Source organism: Toxorhynchites rutilus, chromosome 2 (assembly GCF_029784135.1).
Source record: "Toxorhynchites rutilus septentrionalis strain SRP chromosome 2, ASM2978413v1, whole genome shotgun sequence".
Taxonomy (NCBI): Eukaryota; Metazoa; Arthropoda; class Insecta; order Diptera; family Culicidae; genus Toxorhynchites; species Toxorhynchites rutilus.
Window position 1 is genome coordinate 16,891,236 of NC_073745.1, and position 12,664 is coordinate 16,903,899.

Genomic DNA, 12,664 nt, shown 5'->3' on the forward strand with positions numbered 1-12,664 from the left:
CGATACGATTTTCATAAGTTACACTTGAGTCAACAAATTCTCAAATGCTGTGGAAAACTCATATTTTCTCCGACCCAAACGAAATACAAACTTTCATTCGAATCAAAAATACTCATGTTTTGTTTTTTTTTCGATTTAATTGCTCATTAGACACTATTCTCGTTCATGATTTTTCAAACACTTGTAGAAAACTCGCCACACTTTTACTTAGAATATTCATTTGATACAGAGAATTTGATTTTCATTGATAATTTGATCTATGAAGATGTTTTTTTTCCGCTGCAGAGAAGCGTTATTTTCTACAGCAATAAAAAGGTGTTTCTAACGATACTAGTTTATTCCAACCTAATTAGCTCTGCAGAACGTCATTCTTTCATTGAACACATACCATTATAAATATTAGATTCATTACTCGTGTGAAATTGCTTGCTTGTTCACATCCACTACTTTTCATATAAACTGGCTCTCAAACTCAGCTTCGATGTCCCGAATTGTTCGGTTTGAACTTTCACTATAAAAAAGCGTAGAAATAATAAGAAGAAAACAAACTATCTGTCATTCAGTTGGCTCGTCTCTCTCAGGAGAGTACCATTTGAAATTCAAAGTGAAACGATTCGCGCAGTAAATTGGCCACACTGCTAAAGTACTCCATGACGATCCACCGGAAGCTACCATCGTCACATCACACGCCACTCTTTATGACGCTGCGTGTGCTCTTACGCGTACATAATTCCAATGTTTGCTTACGTTTCCTGCAACGGACTAATTCATCCAGCTTCCATCGTTAGAAGAATATTTTTTTACCACTGCAGATTCACAAAATATGCACCCGCTTCTGTGGACCGAATGTCTCCCAAAGCACAAAATCCTTAAAACATCGACCCATTCGGCCCGAGAGCAATCTGGAGAAAAAATGAAGAAAAAAACCCACGAGAACACCGAGACCAAGCCCAAACCGACCACCGAACGTGGTGGTGGATGCTAATTTATGCCCGAGTGGAATGGCACGGGCTTAGGAACCACATTCCGCACGAATGGCATTCCACGTAGTCGATCAAGCGTCACGTGTTCCGCCGTTTGTGCTCGCTCGGCTTGTTACACAAAGCTTCCGATATGAAGGTGAAATTAGGAACACCAGAAGCACAGATGTGCTCTTCAGGGTTGTCAATCGCTGGCTTTGGCAAAGAGAAATGATAATTGAACGTTGAGATTTGCGATGCGTATGTGTATTTATTCTGATGGATTGGAAATTGATTCCAGCTCGATTCGTTGTGATTTATTCGTCCCTGAACTCATTTGAAATATTTGCTGGAATACATCAATCTAATGATGGTCTCCTTTGTCCACTTCTCGTTTCAGATCACATGGATTCGATTTGTAAAAATCATTTTCTACAACAACTATATAGGAAAATAGATGGTGCTACACTTTCCTCCAAGAACGAGAGAAATCTAAACTGTGTTATCACGTTTCAAACACACTCGATACTGCAGAGATTTATGTTACGTTTCGATATGCTACAATTAGACTGTAATGATCATTTATATGTATATGATGGAGCACACGCTGTCGGTGTACATAAGGTAAGCCACAATCGGAATATCGAATCGATTCTCGACCCCATCATTAGACACTTCGCAGCACACAAACCAACGCACGATTCAACGCAACAATGGCATATCGCCCCCGGGTAGAAGCAGAAAATTACTAATAATCACATCGAACCGAGGGGGGGGGGAGAGGACTGGGGTTAAACATCCTTCGAGTCCTTCGAGTACGAATCGGAGAGCACGAAGCACTCCGCCATATAATTCTCTGCACAATTAGCATAAAATGCAAAATGCATCCCGGACTGATTCATAATGAATTTTATTCCCTCACCCAGCTTCCATCCTCTCACCACACCTACAGACACAGACACAATCCTACACAGCTCATAACAAAAGGCAAGACAATTTCCCGGAAGTTAAATGAGTTGGTAAACAAATGTAGCAAGTGCACGTACACCCTTTCATACGAGTGCTGCTGCTGCTGCTGATAAATGGTGTTGCAGAAGCATTTGTTTATAATGTGTCTCTTCCTTTCTCGATTCCCGGTTCGGTGTCGGCAGGCTCCGATCTGCTTCCTCCGGGCTCTCGAGGATTGCTTCGTGCACCACCGCCACCACGTAGTACCTGCTGAGAGTGTTGGACACGATTGGCACAGGGGAATGTATTGCCAGCTTCGATCAAGTGGGGGCGAGAGATCTTCGTCCGTTAGGTTTAGTTATCATTGGGTTAACGAGCAATAGTTTATTTGGATGATGGACGGATTTCATGCTCGGTAGATCGGTAGAGGTAATGAATTTTGACCAATAAAATGTCTGAACAATATCGGTCGAATTGTTGCATTGGAATCTGTGAAACCCCGATTTCCGGTGATTTTCGGTTTTCGAAGAACTCAAATTTTAACGTCTGCGTCACTAATAAATAAAGTCCGATTGAGTTAATGTTCTGCATTGGGTATATTATCGTGCAAATCAACATTTCGCAGCAAGTTCCGAATGAAAAATCGAAATAACTATTTTCATTGGCACCCTAAACCATACTTTTTGCCTCGTAAAACGAAAAAAGTCCCAGAGAGTCGATTTTTGACAAAAAAATATGTTTTCAAGATAACAGTAACTCTCGACGTTTCATGCAATTTTAGTACATTTGGCACTACAATTTGTACTTAAAATAAATGAAATTAGAAATCAATTTGAGTAGAAGTATTTTCACATACCACACCGTCTAAATACACCCTAAAAACATGAACATTTGTTGAATTTTCTTCTACGCTTGATCTGATTCGCAAGTCAACAGTAGCGTTTGACTGACAGGCGGAAACACACATTCGTACGAAAACGAGGATAGGACAATTCGTTCGAACGAACGATGTTCGAAAGTTCTCATTGATAGAATTGCTTCGTAGGAAACCAAGAATATGAATGAGGCATACTTTCGAACGTTTTGTATTCGTACGGAAACAAGAATAAGGCTAAGGTTACTTTGGATAGGAGTACGCACGAAAATTCGATTGTACGAAGAGAAACAAACAATTTTGTTCGATAGAAGCTGATGAATTCGAGCGAATCAGGTGGAAAGGAATGTATCCACACCAATACAACTCAATGTGGTTGTTTACTCTCACTATTGCATACAATTCGTACGACCATTCTTCTGCATCCAGTGTCACCGCCGCCTAAGGGTGATTGTTTGTAGAGTGTACAGTAAATCTTGCGTAATATAAACAATTCATACTTTTTACATATTCAATAATTGATAACTTTTTTTCCGAATTATATGCAATTTTTTCTCTTCAAATCAGAGAAACTCTCGCTCAGGAGCGAGATAAGTATTCAGTCAATCAATCTATTTTTCAATGAGTTGTGTAATGTTGAAATTTTTGTGTTTTCCTTTTTACCGAAAATTCTTTTTCAAAAGAAAGAGATGTGGGAAAATCTCTTTCTCTCTAAAGTTCAACGAGAATGCTTTTTCATCTCTCTCTCTCGGATAGTACTGAAAATATGGAGCGAAAAATCGAAACTAACTTTACCAACGTTAGCCCCTTCATACAACGTCTAAACGGCCTGCATCTGGACAGCATCAGAATTGTACAAATATTAACCTATCTAATGTTCACCTCACGATAAAACCCAATGTTACCGCATGTTTTTATGTAATGTTTTCAGCTGTACTGAAGAAGTGAAAAACCATTATCGGCATCAGAAGTCACTGAAAACAATAAAAATCGGCATTGCGTTTCTCGTGAGAATCGAAGTGAGCGTTTAACATTTTCTCGCCTCTTATGAAGGGTGTGTCACATCAAATTGCATCACGGAAAAAACGCTGTAGAAATTCGCCCAGGATCGGTCTCCTTTTGAAAATTTTACTGTCTAAAATTAAAAAAAGATAACTTACTGTCTAAAATTAAAAGGAGATAAAAACTATTAAACAACTTTTGGCATTTTCTTTTTATTCATACTTCGAGCCCAAGCTCGTATGCTCGCACCTTCCTCTTTACCCCGTCCATAAGGTTCTGTACAACGTCAGGTTGTAGTTTTTTTGAACAGAAATCCATTTGCTCTTGAAGTCCGCCTCCGATTTGACAACTTTTGGGTTCTTCCGGAGGGCCTGCTTCATAATCGCCCAATATTTCTCTATTGGGCGAAGCTCCGGCGCGTTTTTTTTTTATCAATTCGTTTATTTTTACAGGCTCAGTTACTAGCTCCGGCGCGTTGGGCGGGTTTATTTCCTTTGGCACGAAGCTGACCCCGTTGGCTTCGTACCACTCCAACACGTCCTTTGAATAGTGGCACGAAGCGAGATCCGACCAGAAGATGGTCGGGCCCTCGTGCTGCTTCAATAGTGGTAGTAAGCGCTTCTGTAGGCACTCCTTAAGGTAAACCTGCTCGTTTACCGTGCCGGTCATCACGAAGGGGGCGCTCCGCTTTCCGCAAGAGCAGATCACTTGCCACACCATGTACTTTTTGGCAAACATGGATAGTTTCTGCTTGCGAATCTCCTCCAGAACGCTGAATTTGTCCTCTGCGGAGAAGAACAACAGGCCCGGCAGCTGACGAAAGTCCGCTTTGACGTAGGTTTTGTCGTCCATTGCCAGGCAATGCGGCTTCGTCAGCATTTCGGTGTACAGCATCCGAGCTCGCATCCGAGCTTGCATCTTCCCCACCATGTTTTGCCTTTCGTCGCGGTTAGGAGCCTTCTGAACCTTGTATGTACGCAGGCCCTCCCGCTGCTTGGTCCGCTGGACGAATGAACTTGACAAATTCAGCTTATTGGCGACATCCCGGACCGAACTTCTCGGATCACGTCTAAACTGCTTAACTAAGCGCTTGTGATGATGATGATGGTCCCGCCTCTTTTCCCTACAGAGGTTTGAGCAAGACGAGTTATCTAAAAGATAATTTATTTTTTTTCAACATTGAAATCAGTTTAGCAAACATGAAAAACGAACTGATTTTATTTACAGATATAAGTTCAAAAAATTGCAATGTCCAAAAAAGCCAATACTCAGTCATGTCCGCCACAGAGCCGATACGGTCCCGACGAGGCCCTTGCAGCCAAGTGGTCCACCAGAGCACAAGTCCAACCGCCAGCCTTGTTTTAGATTGACTGTGAATACCCTCATTCAGAGAAATCGAGAAAATTTCCTAGACCGGCACTAAAAAAAAACTTTCAATTTAATATCCTTTATATCTGTGTCTCGCGCGCGACGCTTTTATTTTATTTTTAAACTAAAACAACTATAAGAACGACAAAATAAAAATAAAAATAGTCCATCATCACCAAGATCATGACAGACATAATAGAGATCAATACAAATTTAAAAAAGATGATTTAAAAAAAAATTAAATAATCTACATAATATAATCCGTTCAAAAAAAAACTTCGTCAGATTCATTGAAAATATTGAAAACAAACTGCAAAAAAATTGTCCACATTAAATTACGTTCGTATAAAACTTCGTATAAAACTTCGTATAAAACTCCCGGCCCCGTCAGGTTGACGCCATATGAGCCTTAATAAAAATATATATTTTGGATAAAAAAAAAAAACTTCGTCAGTAAAGATCTTCGTCATAAAAATAAACAAAAACTCGTTCAGCTGTTAAGAGAACACAACTTTTATATGTGAAATACAGTGCCTCTTAAATTCTGTAAGTGTTGTTGCGCATTTAATATGTCTTGGCATCGAGTTGAACACATTCATTCCTTTGAAGTACAACGAATTTTGTGAAGCACATGACAAGAAATTTGGTGTTCTTATTTCATTCGCGTTTCTAGTGTTATAACTATGAAAGTCACTTCCTCTTTCAACTCGATCACACAAATATCGAGGCAGCAAACCGTTAATTACTTTAAAAATGAACACCATAGTTAAATAAACAATTCTTTGCTTCACGGATAACCATTGCAGAGCGTCCAACATTAAAGATGAGGAAGTGAATCTGTTACATTTTAGTATCAACAGCATTATTTTGTTTTGCAAGCGCTGTAATCTCGATATTAGTGTGTCATTGGCTAAAAATAAAATGGAAGAGCAAAAGTCTAAATGAGGAGAGATGATTGATTTGTATAGCTGTATTTTGCTGCAAATAGTTAAATCGTTTTTCAATCGACATAAGATTCCATACTTCTTGACAATTTTCTTGATGACATTGTCAATGTGAGTGTTGAACTTGAGTTTGTCATCAATAATCACGCCAAGATATTTAATGTTCCGAACTCGATCAATAATCTCATTATCAATAACGATGGATACGTTTTCATTTAAACGATTTCGCGAGATTACCATATATTTAGTTTTACTTATGTTCAATTTCAATTGCTTATACTTCAACCATCAACTTGAAGAATGTAAATCTCCATTCAAATGTAAAACGACCTGATCTAAATCATTAGCTGCAATGAATAACACAGTATTATCTGCAAAAAGATTGATATCACAAAATCGTAAAACTCTTCGCATGTCATTGATATACATAATAAATAAAAGGGGCCCTAATACACTTCCCTGAGGTACTCCAAGATTATTCCCTAGGGGATTCGAAATTGTATCATTAAAAATAGTCCGTTGAGTTCTGTCATTTAAATAGCTTTCGAACCATTTATATGCAGTACTCGTAAATCCAAAGCGCTTAATCGTGTTCAACAACAAGGGCCTAGAAATTGTTTCGAAAGCGCGTTTTAGATCCAAAAAAACAGCAATGATATTCTCTTTGCACTCTAGTTTCTCTTTCCATTTTGCTAATACCAAGTTCAATGCGGTTTCACAGGAATGACCTTCCCGATATCCCGATTGTTCTGGTATTAGCAAAGCATTGCAATTTAAATATTCCAGCAGCTGGCCTTTAACGACTACTTCTATTATTTTCTCTAGCGTCTTCTTCTTGAATGGCGTTAACGTTCCCTTGTGGAACTTTTGCCGTCTCAACGTATGCATTAACTAGCGTCATTTATTAATACTTGGTCGAGATTTCTTAAGCCAAATAACACGCCTTGAATGTATTCCGAGGGGCAAGCTCTTGAATACGCATGACCATAGTGCAAGTCGAAGGAAATTTCTTTGACGAAAAATCCCCCGGCCAGAACGGGAATCGAACCCGAACACCCGGCATGATAATGTGAGACGCTAACCACTCGGCCACGGGTGCACTGCATTTTCTCTAGCGTGTGCAACATATTGATGGGAAGAAACTCTTCGGGTTTAATCGTTCCAGCAACCTTCTGAATTGGAACTATTAAAGATTCCTTCCACACCTTAGGCACATGCCCAGTTAGCAAAGATTTATTAACAAGGTCCAGCAAGATGTGATCGATGACATGAAAGCAATCTTGAATAACTCTAGCATTGACATTATCCACTCCAGCCGTTTTTCCTAAAGAAAAGCAAATAGTTCTAAGTTCATTTAATGTAATTGGGTGAAAACTTTCAAATCTACAACTACTGTTAACCGGCTGTTTTATTTCATCAAGTTCATCAACCAATTCAATGGACTGATTGATCAATGAAACACTATTGACATAAAAAATCGTTAAACTTAGATGCTATAGCCTGTTCAGAGTGTTCAAGTGTGCCATTAAAAGTTATGGACCGCGGTTTGCTATTACTAGGTTTTAATAAAGATTTCAAAATTTTCCATAACTCCTTGCTGTTGCTTTGATGCAGATCAATCTTCCTCTGAATATATTCACAACGAGTTTTCTTAATCGACTGTGAATATATATTGCGCGCGTTTGTGTACATATTCCAATGATTTCCATCATTTGTTCTACAAAATTTCTTGTACCATCTGTCTCTCTCACGTTTAAGGCGTAAAAGATCCAAATTGTACCAGCTGTTCGAGTTTTTCATAGGAAAAAATTGTTGCGTAACAAGCCGATTTGTACACTCTTTCAAGGTATTAGTTAGAACAGCTGATGATTCATCTAAATTACCGACCTCGAATGGAAAATCCAGGCTTCTCACTACAAGATTCGAAACAGCATGCTTCGAATATTTCCTCCAGCACTTTAATTTCACAACATCTCCGTTTACCACGAGATTATCTACAGTATTGATAATTAAAGTCTCATGATCGGTTATTTTAAAATTGGTATCCGTGACTGTGTAAATAGTATCAAAATTGGAATAAACATGATCAATTAAAGTTTTACTGTGCCAGGAAATGCGCGTAAATTCATGTACTGTTTGTTTCAAATTGAAGAAATCGGATACACGCTTCAAATGGTTCGAATTGTAGTCATCACGCCAATTAATATTGAAATCACCAGCTAATATATTCAATTTGCTAGAGTCAAGGAACATTTCAAGCCAGTTTCTAAAATTTCAACAAAACGCAAGTCGCTTGAGCTGGGACTATGATACAAAACACCAAAATTACTCATCTTCATGCCATGTTCAACTGTAATGCCCAAGAACCAGTTACCATCAAACACTTCGTTGAGGCGAAGATTGAATTGAACTGATTCTCTGACATAAATAGCAACAACGCCAGTGTGCCTAGAATGTGATAAACACGCAGCAACATTATGTCCCGGAATATTATACTGATCAAATTATTCTATTTCAACAATGTGTGTTTCAGACAAAAGGACTAGAAATGGACGCTTTTCCTCAACAATCTGACGTAACGCTACTTAGTTTGTTGACAGTCCCGCAATATTCAAATACAAAATATAATGTTGGTTCACAATTCTTCTGGAACCTGGTTGCTATTTATTGAAATGCAAGCTGCTTTTTTTCAAATCAAAAAGTTTCTGATATACTAAACATTCATGACCCCAAATGGAGACTCAATTTGGTCTAACTCGACACTATCAGTCCAACATACTTCATTTACTTCTAAAACAAGACGTATTGGGTGTATAAATACGATTTAAAGTATTTCTAACAGATGGCGACAATATCTCTAAAACGTATCGGGCGATGTTTTATTTTTTTCTGCGAATTCTGATCACAGTTAGTGGTTTCATCATATGCTCCACAATTTTGCCAATGCCTTTGATTAATGGAGTTACTAATTCAATGTAATAGCTGCTAACTAAAAATTTTAAAACTAAGATTTTTTTTTTTGCTTTCAGCATATTGTCTGTATTATTATTATGTTCAGTTTAGTTAATTTAATTTAAAAAGTTTGAATTTACTTATTTTATTTTCTAGGTTTTAATATATTATCTGTATCATTAGTATATTTCTCTACAATGAAGCCCTTTAAACATTTTTTTTTCGGAATGTTTTCATGATGTACTGTATCTATTAGCCCAATCATTTCATTTGAGAGTATTTCAAAAAATACATAATCGACAGTTTTGTGGCGGCACCCTTTTTGGATTTATGTTGTTCATAATGTAGTGTGTTCTCCAAGTCGAGTCCATTCATTTGATACGCATATCCCCCAATCATCTTTTTTTTTAGAAAGCCTTAGTCCACCGATCTTGAACCCATGCGGTTTCCGCAATGAAAAGCCGTAGCGGGGGCTCGATAATGGGATATGAATGAGAGATTCCGCACACAGCGGTGCGGTTCCGGTGGAAATGATGTTCCGCGCCGGTTTGTGAGAGTATTTGTGTATTTTTGCATCAAAATGCAGTATTGTGATTTTTTTTAGCAAAATGAATAGGATACATCCACATTTTTCCGTTTTTTATATTTCTTTTTCAACGGTAACACCGCCTATGATAACATAATAATGACTGCTAGTGAAATCAACGAAGACTGCTTTGTATGTTTTACATAGAAAAAAGATGATTCGTTGCGTCCAAGATGTTACGATGTTTGTTGCATGTTGGAATAAAAAGATACAGGGAAACTTCGATATATACCCTCGTTATAACCTACACTCGATATAATGCCGAGGGATGAACCAGTCTACGACAGAAAGTCTCTATAATAAAGAATAAAAAAAAAGATATAATGTCACTCGATATATCGTACACATTTCCAATGTACAAAAAATCTTTTCGGAATAGGTACTAAGAGTTTCATGTCAATCTCACAGGTTCAACAGAGGTCGCTTAGTGGCCTGGGTATAGGTTCCCGAATTTGAATTAGAGCATTGGAAATCATATAAAAATAATCTATCTGTGTATTGCGAATTGTGAATAAGCTGATTATAGTCTCATGTCTAAAACCATAGTTCATTATCAGGGCTTTCGTATAAAATTTGCTTGAACACTTGTACTGAAGAATAAAGGTGCAAGCGGTCACCCTTAAGGTTTGATTCAGCTAGAATTCGGAATCACTGTTCATTTTATAGCAGTGTTGTAGTAGCCGTATCTCAAATATTTTGATAGCAAATTGTTTGGAAAACCTTTATCTTTTGACGGTGAAGTTTCAGTTTATCCGTTTAATTTTGAAAAGGTTATGCAGGATGGATGCCGAGAGAAGAATTTGATTTTGGGCACCGACATTGAAAATCCGGCGTGATCAGATACTACAATCGCGTATTCGCTGAATGTGGCTAAATCGACGTGGCATCTGTTGTTTCAACAGGTCAGAGGACGCGTCTTAATTTTACATGCGATCGGAAGCTGAGGTTGAAGGTATTGAGATAATTCCAAACTCGCACGCAAGACCGGGACTTTCGGACTACGACATCGCTCAAACACAACTCTAACCAAAGTACCATCCAGAGAATCCTGCAAGCAACCAAACAGGGAGCTGAATCTCCAAATCCGGTGGCCGAAAGACGCGCTGTACAACAAGTACGAAGTACGAAGGATGCATGCTGATGGATGGATTTTGGCGGATGGGTTTTGATGGATTTTGGACAGCTCTCAGGCCTGATATTCTATAAGACCACTGCTAGAGAAGACGTTCCCTGCAAATTTAAGTTCGTATCCGCTGATGAATTTGCCAGGAATTTTTTGATTTTGCAAGGGCTTTGTAGCTGTGGACAGAAAACCAAGGTTCTCGTCACAAACGTGACTATGGGCACGAAAATGTATAAGAAAAGGTGGCTGTAGAAACACCCGGTGAAGTTTTGGCCAGATTTGGCAGGCTGCCACTACATTCGAGAGGTGCTTCAGTGGTACTGTGACAATGGGATTGATTACATTGAAAAAGGGCTCAATCCTTCCAATTCCGCCCAATCGAAAAATACTGGCCAATTGTCAAGCGGAATTGAAGAAGGGTGCCAAAGTGACTCAGGATGTTGCAGACACGACGAGACAGTGGAATGAAATGGCCGCTGAGGTTGACGAACAGAGAATCCAAACTTCGATGGAGGTATCCGAAAAAAGTACGAAGATTCATCAGAACTGTGACGGAATAATTTTTCAATATTTTTGAAAGAACGATAAATTATCTGTATTTTGACATTTTTTGTACCTTTAACCTATCCCGAGATACAGCTGGTTTTGTGATTCCGAATTCTAAATGAATCAAGTTTTAATCAACAGTATGATAGTTGGCTTCATCTTCTAGTTGAACTATTTCATCATTATTTACTAACCTTACTCAAACAGCAAAACAATAAGGTATTATAAGTTATGTTCATGCTTCGATATAACGTACACTCCGAAACAACGTACAATTTTTAAAGTGAAATGTACCTTATATCGAAATTTCCCAGTACTAGGGAAAAGATACACCACAGTCGCATTCGACCACGTGTTAGGGAAACGCCTTGCGGTTTGCACATATGTATGGAAAATCAGAAGTTCCTATTTCATTCATACACATCGAAGCAGAGAAACCATATACAGCGGTTTCAAAGCCGCTGTATTTCGTTTCTCTTACTCACATTTCATTATCGATCCCCCGTTGCGGTTTGTCATTTTGAAAAACCGGATGAAGCTGTCTTTGAATGCTTTTCTAATATATTTGGCCGTTAATTGTGTTGCTCGTTATGTACGGCTTGCTGCTTCTTCTTGGCAAATTTGTCGACCTTCTTCTTCCGAAACTTATCCGGAACGTCCAGGCGGGACTTGCCGAAGAAAAATTCCAGGCCGGATGTACTTGGCGTCCGCTTTAACGAACATCTCGTCGTCCATTACGACGCATTTCGCCATGCAGCTTCCTGACGCGGGTTTTAACTACCATAGTCTGTTTATCGGTTCGGTTCGGCCTTCCTTACCATGAAGACATGATGTCCGGCCCGCTTCATTGTCTACTGGACGAACCAGATGGAAGAACTGAACTTCTGGGCCACGTCCCGAATCGACAGGTTCGGATTGCGTTTGAAGTAATCCCTCATATTTCTTATCTTCACGGAGTCGGTCGTTATCGCTTTTTTCCGCTGACAGTTCTTCGCTCTCTGGGTCTGGGTCTCCTTGAACGATTTTACTACACGGAACACGGTCAATTGATCAATTCCCAATTGTTCCGCGATCCACCTGTGGGAATGGCGTGGATCTTCCATGATTGCGCCCATTATTTTTTGTCGAACTACTCTTTGCTTTGAAGCCATCTCAATAACCAATTGACAGATTGTGACGAAATGTTGCACATGTGAGCATTAAATTAGTTTTACCCGTAATTTCATAATTTTTTCCCATGCAATAAAAAATTATATACAAAAGAAAGTGTTGCATTTTTTTCGAGTACAATCTTTACTGACTGTGCCAACATCTCAGCTGTCAGTGGTACAAAAAATGATGTTGGACTCCATGTATGTCATG

The 12,664-nt window shown here is 38.8% G+C and overlaps 1 protein-coding gene across 3 annotated transcripts in view; it reads left to right on the forward strand.

Moving 5' to 3' along the window:
• LOC129764144 (uncharacterized) overlaps nucleotides 1-12,664 on the forward strand; it is a 290,258-nt gene that overhangs the window by 231,231 nt on the left and 46,363 nt on the right. For all 3 annotated transcript variants that reach the window (XM_055762960.1, XM_055762959.1, XM_055762961.1), the window contains exon 3: nucleotides 1,360-1,583. In XM_055762960.1, coding sequence (XP_055618935.1) covers nucleotides 1,360-1,583 — 224 coding nt within the window. The remainder of the gene's footprint in view (nucleotides 1-1,359; nucleotides 1,584-12,664) is intronic.